This window comes from Podarcis raffonei, chromosome 2 (genome assembly GCF_027172205.1).
Source record: "Podarcis raffonei isolate rPodRaf1 chromosome 2, rPodRaf1.pri, whole genome shotgun sequence".
NCBI lineage: Eukaryota > Metazoa > Chordata > Lepidosauria > Squamata > Lacertidae > Podarcis > Podarcis raffonei.
The window spans coordinates 104,282,954-104,297,321 of record NC_070603.1 but is presented as its reverse complement, the minus strand read 5'-3'; the positions used below and the strand labels follow the sequence as shown (position 1 = coordinate 104,297,321).

General features: G+C 44.8%; 1 protein-coding gene across 1 annotated transcript in view; it reads right to left on the bottom strand.

Moving 5' to 3' along the window:
• Positions 1-361: 361 nt before the first annotated feature.
• The window catches only part of FHIT (fragile histidine triad diadenosine triphosphatase), a 1,046,044-nt gene continuing 1,032,037 nt past the window's right edge, over positions 362-14,368 (bottom strand). Inside the window, exons 9-10 of the mRNA XM_053378360.1 lie at positions 9,540-9,650; positions 362-670 (exon numbers count right to left, since the gene is read on the bottom strand). Coding sequence (XP_053234335.1) covers positions 9,549-9,650 — 102 coding nt within the window. The 3' untranslated portion in view covers positions 362-670; positions 9,540-9,548. The remainder of the gene's footprint in view (positions 671-9,539; positions 9,651-14,368) is intronic.

The following is a 14,368-nucleotide window of genomic DNA, read 5'->3' as shown; positions in this document are numbered from 1 at the left end:
GGGTTCGCGTCTCCGCTCCTCCACATGCAGCTGCTGGGTGACCTTGGGCCAGTCACACTTCTCTGAAGTCTCTCAGCCCCACTCACCTCACAGAGTGTTTGTTGTGGGGGAGGAAGGGAAAGGAAGAATGTTAGCCACTTTGAGACTCCTTAAGGGGAGTGAAAGGCTGGATATCAAATCCAAATCCAAACTCTTGCTTGTGGGTTTCCAGGTACTGTTGGATTTCAACTCCTATCAATCCAAGCCAGCATGTCCAATGCTTATAGGTGATCAAAGCTGGAGACTTAAGAGTATCTGGAGGGCCACAACTTCACAATACCTAATAAAAAGGTATCTTAAAAAAAATAAACCAGAGGAACTATTTATTTTATTAATGCTTTATTTGTTTTCGGCTAAGGAACAGATTATTTTTATTTTTTATTTTCATAGAAAATTAAACCAACAACTTCAATGCATTCTGTGCGCTATGCAAACTATCAAGCATCTTTGCCGAAACAACCCTTAGGTGAGGTTAATAAAGCATCCTGTGGAAGAATCCAGCATCTCTGCAGAATATATTGACATCTCTTGAGCTTTAGGTCCAGGAAAGATTGGTGGTTTGCAGGGAGGGCCTCTGGTTTCCTCCATTGTCTTCTGCCCCAGCCAGACTTCGCCAAAGGTGCTTTGTTGCCTGATTAGACATAAAAATAAGATGTTTTGTCAAATGCAGCAACGTTTTGTCTTACGTGAGCAAGGCGAAAGCTATGAGATTAAGCAATCAGCTAGCTCTCATTAGCATTTATCCAAGGGAGAATCGTGATTGTGAAGGAGAAAAAGAAATCGGCAGGGCGAAGAAATGAGAGCCACATTCAGACATCTACAGTATGCTTAGCAGGTTAATGTGGAGTGCAACACAAAGTGTTGGTGCTGACCTTTAAAGCCCTAAACGGCCTCGGTCCTGTATACCTGAAGGAGCGTCTCCACCCCCATCTTTCAGCCCGGACACTGAGGTCCAGCGCCAAGGGCCTTCTTGCGGTTCCCTCATTGCGAGAAGTGAGGCTACAGGGAACCAGACAGAGGGCCTTCTCGGTAGTGGCGCCCGCCCTGTGGAATGCCCTCCCATCAGATGTCAAAGAGATAAATAATTACTTGACATTCAGAAGACATCTTAAGGCAGCCCTGTTCAGGGAAGTTTTTAATATGTAATGCTGTACTGTTTTTAACACTGATTGGGAGCCGCCCAGAGTGGCTGGGGAAACTCAGCCAGATGGGCGGGGTATAAATAATAAATTATTATTATTATTATTATTATTATTATTATTATTATTATTATATGCAGACATGCCTCTAGTCCACCCACAAAGTTGTAGTCCACTGGCATTCCCACCTACATGTGAGTGGCTGAATGTGTGTAGGTGTCCCATACACTCAAGGGTCCCATTGTGCACAAGTGCCCCTTTGAAGGGTGGGTGGCCAGGTGTGAGGGATAACATCATGCATATCAGGAAGTCAGACTAGCAGTATCTGCTACACATAGATTATGCCTGTACTGTGTTGGTGATGGTTCTTGATGCTCAGGCAGTCTTCAAGGAACCTGTGACCTTCCAGATACTGTTGGACTGAGCACTGGCCATGCTGGCTGGGACTGATGGATGTTCAACAACATTCAGGGAGCCACAGGTTCCCTTTCTTTCCCAGGATAACAACACAACAGAGTGGCCAGCGCTGGCAGTGGCAGCAGCCACAGGGAATTTGCCTGGGATTGTTGAAACTTTTGATTCCGTTGAAACTTGAGAAAACTTTACTTTTTAGACTTTTGAGACGTCTTCTGTTGAAACCTTTGAATAACCATTGTGAGACTGACCTTTGACATTCTGCACCACTGGTCTGTTACATTGTATATATGAACTCTAATAGATTTATTTCTCTCTTTTGAATGATATCATTATTCTATTATATATGCTTTAACAGTTATTAACCCACGTGTTGTGTCTATATTTCTGTGATTGGTTCTCATTGCAAATGGATAGGTTTGATTCAAATGGATAGGTTTGATCTTGTTGCAGTCCATGGGACTCTAAGAAGATCAAACCTATAGATAGATAGATGCAATGCCAGAGATATAAGACGAAAGGTACACTTTGATTGTCATGTTTGTAAGCTCTCCACTGAACAATTGTGTGCTCCAGTGTAGCTAATGTTATTGCATGTTCATTGAGCTGGATTTGGGAGGGGAAAGCGGGAAGGTGGGATTTTACTCAGAGACACCACGGCAGAGCACTAAGCGTGGCAGATATTAATGCTTCCCAGTCCTATGGGGAACAGAGTTCCCATACACATAACAGAATTTATTATTATTATTATCTGGGTAAAGTAATTGCATTTCTCTCTTACATGCTTATATTTTCTGCTTGAGATATGGATTTTCCCACCCACTCATCCCAACCTTCCTTTCCACCCACCACCTCACTTTCAGCATGTTCCTTGTAGACTTTTTTAGTTTTCAAATAGCACTCATCACCCCCAGGTTCTGTTTGTCTACAAACCTTCTGCCAATATTATATTTCCCTGGAATTCACTTGAAAAGGAGGGGGCGGGAAAATATTACTCCTTATTTACTTGTTTCTTACTACTGTGAGAAAACTCATTTGAGAGAAGAAACCCATTCCTGAAATGTGATGCAGAGCTACTTTCCACTCACCGCTTTCCATACTGTTTTTTTTTTATTATTTAAAAAGTCCATCATTAAAACTGCTTACAGGAAGAAAACGCTTTGTCTCTGTTCTGTGCTACTGACAGATGTGATTCTTGTTCTGTTTTGTTTATTAAGGTGACCTTCAGAAAACATATTTCTTCTGGAGCGAGCAGATTTGCCTTCTCATCTCTCGCAACGGAGGAGATCCACGCAGGAGTCAGCTGCCGCTGTTGCTGCTTCATAATTAATGGTTCTTACGGCTGGCTGAGTGGGTGATATAATGAATAGCACTTAAGGCTTGGAGTGTGTCAAAATCCACAGCTGATTACCAAAATGCGTATTTGTGCAAGGATTATATGCAAACAGTTCCTGAGTGCAGTCGCAGCCGGATCTCGCAGATCGATTGCATCTAGCAAGAGAGAGGCCCTTTGCGGCTCTGGCACGGGATGGCGGTGCTCCCAAGGTCCTCCAAGGCGTTATCCTTCAAATCAGGGACATATGGTGCCAACCATCCCAGGAGCACGTGCATGTGTGAAAGGTAACAGTCAAGCATCTTTCCCAAGGTAGACAGACCTGGAAAAGCTCCGGAAGCTGAATTTAAGAAGTTAGGGGAACACCACCTATTTGTTAGCATTCCTGATCTATGACTGCAGTCATAGGATTGTTGTCTTTCACATGACGGTATATGTTTTGACTCCACAGAGTGGGAAGTGATGGAGACAGGATGTTTGTGTTACTGTGTTCCGTGAAGTGGGACTATTGTCCTTTGTTCTTTTTCTCTTTGCTGTCTGATGCTAGAGAGAGAGGGAGCCATGTTCCAGTGCTCCGTGTGTGTTTATATGTAAATAAAGTAGATTAGCCAAAATGCTGAGTTGCTGAGGTCTGTCACGCAAGATGCGCAAACTCTGCGGATCCCTAAGTGTGCCGGTGTCAGTTGGCATCGGTCGCTGTGATGTCCGGGCTGAAGAAAGCTTATGAAGCTCCTGAACGATCGACCAGGAGGGAGGGAACATGCCAGCTGGGCATGTGTCTCTGCCAGGGTCCTACTCAAGTGTAGTCTGAACTCCTGCCACGATTCACATGGGCTACATTGAACCAAATCATTGAACCAATCCATTCAAAGACTTGAGTCTAATGTGGCACAACAGGAGTTTAGTGCATGTGCATCTCCTCTCCTCACATGCCTGCCCCTGCAAATATACTTTGGATGATTCCCCCAACCGTCTGGAGCAGTTTGGATGGCTGCAGGGAACAGGAAGTTCCATTGTGTCAGCGGGTGTCTGCTGCTTGAGTGGAACAAACCTTTAGGCTCTATGAAGTGCCCTGACAGATCAGAGTGAAATTTCTCTCTGTGTGGTTTTTTTTATTAAAAAAACTGCAGGAACATGAGGACATCAAAATGTTTATCTTGCTAATGAGACGCCCGATTCCCACAATGCTGGGAATCTGCACACATCTGAAAAGCAGTCTGCAGCTGTAAACATGGCCTGTTAACTGCTGCCTTCTAAATGACCCTCTCATGCGAGCTTACCTTACACATCAGTTTGCACAACAGAAGTGTCAATGCTGGCAATTACATGGCGCCTTATGGCTTAATGCATCATAAATATAATAGCTGCACATTTTGGCCGGATGGGAACTAGGTGGCAGCAGCTGGCTTGCAACCAAGTTTTAAATGCCTTAAGTCCTACGTATCTTACAGCCTGATCCCCTAAACCCTAGTTGCTAAAGCAGCAGCTAATGGGATCTGGGTAGCAGTGTGAGCAAAAGATGGGCAGCTGAAACAGAGTTCTCTTTTCTCAAGGTAACATTTCTGCCGCCAGGAAATTTGAAGATCCATTACCAAGCATTGAGGAAATGAAAACTCAGTCCTCCCGTCCTCCCCAAGCGTATTTGAATGTTGCATACGCTGCCAGTGTCGCAGCTACCTATTGGATAGTATCTGTGACATCACTAGGGTCCCAAACTTAAACTCCCTTGGTACACCCTTTTAATGTCTTAACTATTGTTTAATCATTTGTCTCCTGCAAGCATAGACAAGCTCACCTAGCCCTGTGTGTGCACACACATGTGTGAAGTACTGTACAATAGCAAAGCTTCCAAGCTTGATGCAACATTTTTCTTTAAAAGAAAAAGTTGAGCGCCAGGCATTGCCTGCTGGATCATGCCAATTTTGTTGGAAGCCACCCAGTGTCATGTGACAAAGACACATGAGAGCAGAAGCAGCAAAGCAGGCTGGGAAGCGCTGGGGCTGCACAGTCATTTGGGCCTACTAAAGTTATTCAGTCCTAACTGCTAACTGTTGAGTCACTCTGACATGTGACTTAGCAGCCAGTTTCTCTTTGTGCTCTCTGTAAGATGTGAGAGTCTGTCTGTTTCAGTTGTGAACAGAGTCAGTATGTAATCTCAGTGAAACTGTTTGGAACCATGTTGCTTATGAAGAAGTTTATTTTAACTCAGTAAAGCTCTTATTCCTTCAATTAAAAACTCTGCATTATTAATTTACGCTGCGCATCACCCAGAGTGGCTGGGGTAGCCCAGCCAGATGGGTGGGGTATAAATAAGAAATTATTATTATTATTATTATTATTATTATTATTATTATTATTATTATGGCCCATCTATTCCAGCATCCTGTTCTCACAGTAGCCAACCAGCTGAGTAATGTCAGAAAGCAGGAAAAAGACTTATTTAGCTTCCCCCACTCTCCAACTTGATCTGCTAGGTACCCATCTTTCATTGATGATTTGCAACGTTCGTGTCATGCAGTTCTGACGCTGACTCAGAGCAAGTTATCTTCCCATACAATTATTGGCCTTACAGGGTCAGCTCAACAGGGCCAGATTAGCCGGCCGATTGTGCCACTAATTTAACAAGCTTTCGCTGTGAACAATGGGATCACAAAATGAGAAAAATCACATTGTAATTATATATATATATATATATATATATATATATATATATATATATATATCCCAAACCTTCTCTCAATTGCAATTTCTCTTTCCTCCCATTAACACATTCAAGCGCCAGCACTTACAAAGCCTTCCAGGTCAAGAAGGTCTTGAGGAACTGCAGATTGCTTTCTTTTCCATTAATATGAGCAACGGGGGAGGGGGGGGAGTCATTTGAATATAATAAAGAAGCACTTAATTCTCCCATTTTTTTCCTCCCTGGAAAGCCCTGCATGTGCAATTTGTGCCACTGCTGATTCTGAATTTTATAGTGATGTACTATAGCCCATCGCTAGTGGTGTTCGTTGCAAGAGATGGACTGAAACCAGTTTTAGTCTGGGGGGTCGGAGGCGGTATCTTAGGCTAGGCAGACATGGGGAAAGACACCAGAAACCGCAGGGCCTTGGGCTTATCCACACTTAAAGGTAAAGGGACCCCTGACCGTTAGGTCCAGTCGTGACCGACTCTGGGGTTGCGACGCTCATCTCGCTTTATTGGCCGAGGGAGCTGGCGTACAGCTTCCAGGTCATGTGGCCAGCATGACTAAGCCGCTTCTGGCGAACCAGAGCAGCGCACGGAAACACCGTTTACCTTCCCGCCAGAGCGGTACCTATTTATCTACTTGCACTTTGACGTGCTTTCGAACTGCTAGGTTGGCAGTTCGAAAGCACTCGGATATGGAGCTTTAAAGGGCAAACTTGTGCCTGGGGAAAGTGGGGCAAAATTTAAGTATGGATAAGCCCTGTGTTTCGTTCTCTCCAATACCTTCACCGTCCAAAGCAGATGCCCTCCAGAAGCTTTAGCAACAACCAATGAAAGAGGGCAGAGATGGGGGAAATCACAGGGTGAGGACCCCTGGCAACAAGCGAGGAAGGAAACCTGGCTGAAACATTTAGTTGCAAAGTCGGCTATGACCCTTTTCTAAGCAGGCGATCAGCTTCATGTTGCACAGTTTGGAATCATGTGCATTATTCTCTCAACACAGGGTGTTCCCTTGCCTGGCTTAGGCCACATTCACGCCATACATTTAAAGCATGATGATAGCACGGCTTCCTTCAAAGAATTCTGGGATCTGTAGTTTGTTAAAGTGGCTGAGAGTTGCTAGGAGACACCTCTACCCCCTCGCGCAGAGCTACAATTCTACAAAGTGGTTGTAACGATTAATCCCCCTTCCCAGCAAACTCCGAGAATCATAGCTCTGTGAGGGTCATTTGGGCTTCCAAAGGCAGAGATGGATCTAGAATAGGCATAGGCAAATTCGGCCCTCCAGATGTTTTGGGACTACAACTCCCATCATCCCTGACCACTGGTCCTGTTGGCTAGGGATCATGGGAGCTGTAGGCCAAAAACATCTGGAGGGCTGAGTTTGCCTATGCCTATTCTAGAAACACCCAAAGCTATGTACCTGCTTCTTAAGATCTTCTTCCAGAACAGGAAAACAACCTATTTCCCGAACTTTTCTCTCTCTCACAACCAGGATTCTCATCCGGCCCACCACTGTCCCCCGGTCCCTGAACAGCCATAACTATTTGTTTTGGAAAGTCACTTTGAGCTTCTTATTTATTTATTAAGCAACTGACTAATAAATACAGTAACAACAACTGATTTCAGATATTATGGAGAAACAGAGTTGGGTGTCGTCAGAATGCTGATGCCACCACGTTCCAAATCCCTTAATGACTGCTCCCAGTGACTTCATGTAGCTGTGAAATGGCATTGAGGGTAATACTGAGCAAGCATGGTGTAGCGGTTAACGTACTGGACTAGGACCTGGGAGACCAGGGTTCAAATCTCCGCTTGGCCATGATGCTCACTGTCTCTCAGCCCAACCTACCTCACAGTGCTGTGGTGAGGATTAAATGAGGAGGAGAACCATGTACACTACCTTGAGCTCATTGGAGGAAAAAGGTGGGGTATAAATGATGATGATGATGTCAGGGACTGGACTGAGGGGGATGAGACTGAAGAGGAATGGTGGAGACCAACCCCCCTTCCTGAACTTTCCAGGGAAGAGGAAGGCAGTATTGAATTACAGCAGTGGTTTGAGGAAGGTCACAGCTCAGAGACAGGTGAACAGAAGAGTTGGGAGGTGTTGGGAGAGGAGAAGGGGGAGACAGAGACAGAGCAGCCAGCTGACACGTTATCACTGGAGAGCATTTCTGACCCACCCCCCTTCTCCCAGAACCCGGCGTGCACTGAAAGTGGAAGAGCAAAGGACTCAAAGACAATTAGCCTCTGGCGGCTGCCGTAAGGGGAAGTACTTTTGCTAGGAAGGGAGTGTGAGGAGCTCAGTTGGAGCAATACCATTAACCTAGTAGGCAGCATACAGAGACCTCTCACTGTGATTATTGAATAAAGACTCAGGAAGAGCTTCCTTGTCTACTTCCTTGGCTGTCTACTGCGAGAGGGGAGGGGGGATCGGAATTCACTGCAACCTGAGAAATAATAATAATAACAATGTGACCTGAGGAAGCCAATAGCAAAATTGCTAGGGGGCCAAAGAACACCCCCCCTGTGCTACTCTTTGGCACCAACCATGAAGGTAGGAAAGGAATGACTGTCTTCAGTACCCATCCCACAGAGCTCATCCAGAAGGACACCATGGCTGTTGACTTTTAAAACTGCCGAGAGACGGGGGAGAAGGTGCAAGGTTGCACTCCCCTTGACTCTCGTCTCTCTTGATAAAGGGTACCTCAGTGGCTATATTTAATTAGCCACGAGGGATGGGAACTGTCGTAACCAGAGCACTGAGATCAGGCTGGAGGTATGCATGTTGCAGCAGGAGTTTGAGGGGTCCAGGAGTCTGCCCTCAAGGGACAATAACGTTTGGACAACCCTGGCATATTCCACTGGAGAGTGCATACATTATGAGAGAGGGAGCAACAGTGCGCAGAGAAGAGTCTAATGAAGAGGGTTCAACAAACTGAAGAGTACCAAACAGCTCAGGACATGCTGCCGATGTTCTGGTCTCTGCAGCAAAACAGGTAAATGGCTTGTGAAATTTAGCCAGAGGATCCTCCTAAATTGGACTGTCAAAAACGAAACCACCCTGGTGATACATTTATCACCCCCTCTTTTGGGGCTTCCTTGAAGAAGAAATATGAAATGTCTTGAAAAGTGCTAGAGAAATGAAAGAACAGCTTGGCTGTCATCATGTCTCTGTCCATCTCGCTGCATCACAGACTGGTCTCAGGGGGCCAATCCGTTTCTATAGGATAGTCTGCCCTTTGGGTCCAAAGGAAGGACATGAAAGCGATGCACTTTTCAGAGGCCTTGCTGACGCACGGCCTTGCCTTTTAAAATGTCATTCTTTCCAGGAGCAGAGAGCTGAGCTTTGCAGCGGCTCTGTTCTGAAAGTGGGAATCAGAATGAAGATTTCAGAGATGGGAAGCCCGTTAAACGAAAGCTGGCATGGTGGCGGTGATGCCAGTGCAACAGCCCTACGACAAAAACTCGAAGTCACAGGGTGTAATGTTATCACAGCGCAAGGGTTGGCGTGTTCTGTCATAAGGCAGAAAGCCTGGGGACGGAGAGGTGCAGTATCTCACACAGGGCCAGACCCAAGACATTTTGCTGCCTGAGGCAAAGGACAGTTTCATGTACAGAACCAGCCAGGCTAGCACTCAACACTGCTGATCAGTAGGCCTCCTCCACAACCCCTGAAGGCAGCAGGCTAGTTGAAAGAGAACAGGCAGGCTGCATAACACATCTATTTCCATCATCCATACCTTACTGTATATGAGGGGGATTGGGGAAAAGGCCAAGGCAAGAGGGTGAAAATCATGTGAGCTGCTGTCTCATTACAGCATCTCACGCCTGCAGAATTCTAGGGACCGTAACCTTATAATTCTAGGATATGTAAGGTGCTGTGTAAACAAAAGGTTTACCCCAGTCCTCGGCTGGATAATTACCTCATGTTTTCACTTAAAATACTTCTCGAGGCTTGCTGCTTCCACGGCCATTTCGTCGTCAGATCTCCACTTGCTGGGGGAATCCTCCGCCTCTTTATCGTGACGCTGGAGCTGGGGAGGGGAGGAGAGGGATGGCAAGATGAAGAATAAGGTTAATTGGTGCTACCTGGAGACTCCTTTTTAAGGACATTGCAGTTAGGGATGGTAGCAGAACTGGACGAGAGGCGCAAGGGTCAGCAAATGTTATGAAGAGGAATGAGCAGATTGCTCGCTCGGTTGCATAACAGTTCTATTCCTTCTTTCCTCCAGTTTTCTATTCCTCTCAAGCACTTCTTCCCTGGCAACAACCAGCAATTATTCTTTGGCTACTGACCAACTCTCACACCTCATTGGGCAGTTTGGGAGGTTCCTCTGTCAGATTTCTCGCTCACGGGCATGGGTCGTGCCATTTTGGCTAAACAAGCAATAGGGCTCAGGCACAAGAGGGAATGAATATCGTTCCATAAATTCGATCTCATTCCTTACTCCTCCTGAGTTCCAACCTAACTCGGAAAATTTCCAGAATTGGTGGTGTGTTCCAGCTTGCCTTCAGTTCCCTTGTATCTTAGCAATGCACACACATTTCAATAATAATTTATAATAATAATTTATTATTTCTAACCCCCCCCCAAAAGAAAAAAATCTGGCTGGGTTTCTCCAGACATTTCAAGAACATATGATACACACACACAGTCAAAATTGTGTTAACATTGCTTTGCTGCAGAGCTTATCAAAGCACACACATACCGTGTTAGTGCAAAACATGGGTGGGGAACTTCAGGCCTAGGAACTGAACGTGACCCTCAAACTCTTTCCACCTGGCCCTCAGGCCACACCCCTCACCAGGCCTGTTCCACACCCTTCCCAAGTTTTCTAGTTTTCCCCATCAGTTTGCTTTTTAAAAAGCCTTCATGAAGATTTATCAGCACATTGGTGTCAATTTCGTCAAATTTAAACAGCTTTGTGTGCAGTTTTGCCTCATACACAGTTTTGCAAAGCATGTTTTCCTAATATTTTTTATTTTCCCTGGTCCAAGATCCCCACCAGGGATCAATGCTGCTGAAAATGGCCTGCCCTGCCCTCCACAGGCTGGCAGCTGAGTCTGGGAGCTGCCTGCTTTATTAAATTTCCCATAATTCCCTGAAGAACCTGACATAGCATCAGTCTGCAGCACTATGGAAAATTTGAAGTGTTGACCTGTGGCCCACCAGTGTAAGGAGGGGGGCACCTTTGCAGAGGAACCTGTGAACCCAGCGCTGGCCTTATAGTCCTTTCCTTCCCCTGTGATATCCGGGTATGTTGAAGCGCCTCAGAACACACAAGCCTATCAAAGCCACATCCAGCCCTAGATTTGGAAGGCGGCAGTAATAGTGTACATTTCTGAAATGTACAGTTCTTGATGTAAAGAATGAGAAGCAGAGAGAGATACACACACACAGAGAGAGAGAGAGAGAGAGAGAGAGAGAGAGAGAGAGAGACCCTCTTCATCTGAATCAGTTATTCAACCGCATTGTGCTTTCCTCAAGGGCTTGCAGCCTGAAAGACGAGAAAAGTATGCCATTCTGTAGCACTCTTGATTTTAATAAAATAACACGAGACCCCATTGTCAGCTGGGGTAGAATGTCACACTGGGAGACAACAGGTGAGGAAATGAATCCCTCCCCCCCTTCTTTTTTGCAAAAAGAAATATTCAAGAAGCCTCACTGTTTATAAGAGATCAAAAGTGACAGTCGGTGCTTATTCTGCTCAAGCTAAAAGAGGAGGGTAATTAATCAGGAAACTCAAGAAGTCAGACCTCAGTAAGCATCTGCTCAAAGAAGGGCCCATCTTGGAAAGAGTGTGTTTATATATTTCTGCTGTGTGGCAAGGAAATACAGTAGGCTGGTTAATAATAAAATTTTAAAAATCTTGGTACAGTGGTACCTCGGGTTAAGTACTTAATTCGTTCCGGAGGTCCGTTCTTAACCTGAAACTGTTCTTAACCTGAAGCACCACTTTAGCTAATGGGGCCTCCTGTTGCCGCCGCACCGCCGGAGTCGGATTTCTGTTCTTATCCTGAAGCAAAGTTCTTAACCTGAAGCACTATTTCAGGTTCTGTAACCTGAAGTGTATGTAACCTGAAGCGTATGTAACCCGAGGTACCACTGTACTTTCAGATTGCATAGCACTTTGTATGCAGCTTTGATTTCCAGACTTGAACGGTTGGAGGAGACCTTGTATTATTTATTTATCTGTCTATCTATCCATCCAATTTATATACTGCTTTTCAGATCATATTGCTACCAAAGCAGCCGACAGTTACAATTTAGAACCCAGAACCGCCTCATGCAATCAGGAGGTGAAAAACACAAAGGGCGAGTTCAAACAATAACAACCAGCTGAAGCCCTGGGTGAAAATATGCATTAAACTGATGGAAAAAGCACCTAAGAGATGCCACAGGTCTTACCTGGGGCGAGGTGAGTCCGCTTATCGGGGCTCACTAGCTTCACCCCAAGACCACTTCAGTCTTAATCAGCCCAGTCCCCAACCCAGACAATGGGGATCTTCTGATTCTGTTCTTATTTAATATGGTAGCATCTATATGCACCGTGAGTGGCAGGATCACGTATTCTAACAAGTGGCTACTCTCACTCCATCCAGATGCAAATTTATAGCTACTGTGTGGGTTGGCGGATGACATCCAACACTTGGAAGCAGAGAACACCATTCCTATCCTGTACACCACTCTGCAGCTGGATGTGTGGAGTAACTCTGCTGAAAAAGCTTGTATCTGAGACAATGCAGTACAAAACAAATGGACAAATCTATCCATTTTGATTTCTCTTGGTTTTCCAGTTTTCCAGCCTTAAGCTCAGCAGTTGCCCACATTTCCACATCTGTTTGCAATTTGTTAAAGTCCTCATGGAAAATCATCAGCATTCTACTGCACATTACTAGTGCTCAATATACACATTTTTGTTCACAATTTTGCCAAGATATATACCATATTTTTTCCGTGTATAAGACGATGTTTTTATTATTATAATAATAATTTAATGGGGGTCCTCTTATACATGGATAATGCATAAGGGGGGACGGGCGATTGGTTGCAGCCATGAGCAGGAGATTGTCAGTGGTGATTGTGCGGGTGATTGGGTGGGCAATTGGCGGCTTCTGGAGGTGATTGGTCAGACGATTGGTGGCTTTGGTGATGTGTGCTATTGGTAGCATCGGTCAGGTGGGTGAGAGATTTTCGTCAACCCCCCCCAAAAAAAGCTCAACAACTCTGGGCAACCCCACCAAAAAAGCTTGACAATTCTGAGCAATCTCCCCTCATTTTCTTAATTTGGAGCCCCCCAAAATAGGGATTGTCTTATACACAGGGGCCTGTTATACACAGAAAAATATGGTGTGTGTGGGTGTGGGTGTGTATTCTGCCTTTCCTTCCAAAAGAGCACTTTTGCAAGCCATTTCCCCTAACACAATGAATTTTAATGCATCGTTTTAACAAATGTACCGGTAAGTAGGAGAATTCAATGTAGAACTACGTTAAAGTTCCTTAGCTGTGTACAAGTTGCACTTGCGGAATGGCTTGTGCTAGCCGAATAGGTTACACAAGAGAAAGGCAGAGGGAGTGAGCATGGTTCTTGTGGCTGGTTATGCAACAGATTGCTACAGCCCCTATACTTCCTGCTGCACAACTGGTTGCACAGCAATCTTCCGCTAGCACAGCTGTTGCATGGGATTCCATATTGCACAAACATTATTTTCAGCTTTAACATCATGCAACAGAGAATGCTGAATCTGGCCCTGCATATTCACGCACACTTTCTCCTAAGAAACACATTTCTGTAGAGATTTTTTTTGGTTGCAGAACTGCATCACAGAACTCCCAGAAGTGTGGATGCATTTCAGCATTGAAATCCTAATATTAAGGACCAATCCTTTCCACAAAGTGTGAATTAGGCAAACTATACCCCATCACTATACGAAAGGATTGGTCCTTAATATTAGGATCAATCTGTAATCTTATTCAGATATGCACAGCCCCCACTTGACAGTGCAGCATTCACACGCTTGTGAATCTGAACTACTTTTAACCCTGTGGCCCTACGAACTGAACACCTCCTGCAAATCGGTTATCCATCTTTCCAGACGGATCTGCTTTATATGAACCTTGACAGCACAAGTTCCTCCAAAACTGTGATGAGGTGCCCACAGAAGAAATGGGAAACACCCCAGTCATAATTACAGTAGGGGGCTGGGTGGTGAAACTCAGAATAGCAGAGTCTTTCTGTAGGCCGCAAGACCAAGTTTGAAAATCAATTACCATCCCTACAGAGCAGTCTTAGCATCATCAAAGATTGATTGCATTTAAAGGTTAACAGCAGTGTGCCTAAAAGAAGAAGAGAAATTATATTGGGCTTAGATTTTCATTTTGAAAACACAGTCCTTTTTTTGTAAAGAAAAAGGCCATTTTCATCCTTCCAGATTCCCAGATATTAGCTGAGGTGTAGAACTGGGATGAGGGAATTGAGAAATACCATTAGCATGCACCACTGCTTATTTTGTTCCGCCAAGTTAAAACAAACCAACATATGTCAAATTGCCATTCCATAGAACTCAGCCTCCCTTTTCCCCAAGTTGTAAATCCACCTATAATCTCTTTGAAATCTCCCTTTAGAAGGAGCATAGTGCATTGAATGAGACAGGCAGAGAAAGCTCGCATCAAGTTATTTAAAAAGAAAAGGAACCTGCGTCCCTCTATCAAGTTATTTATATTGTCTGTAAACTTAAAAATCTAAAGGCA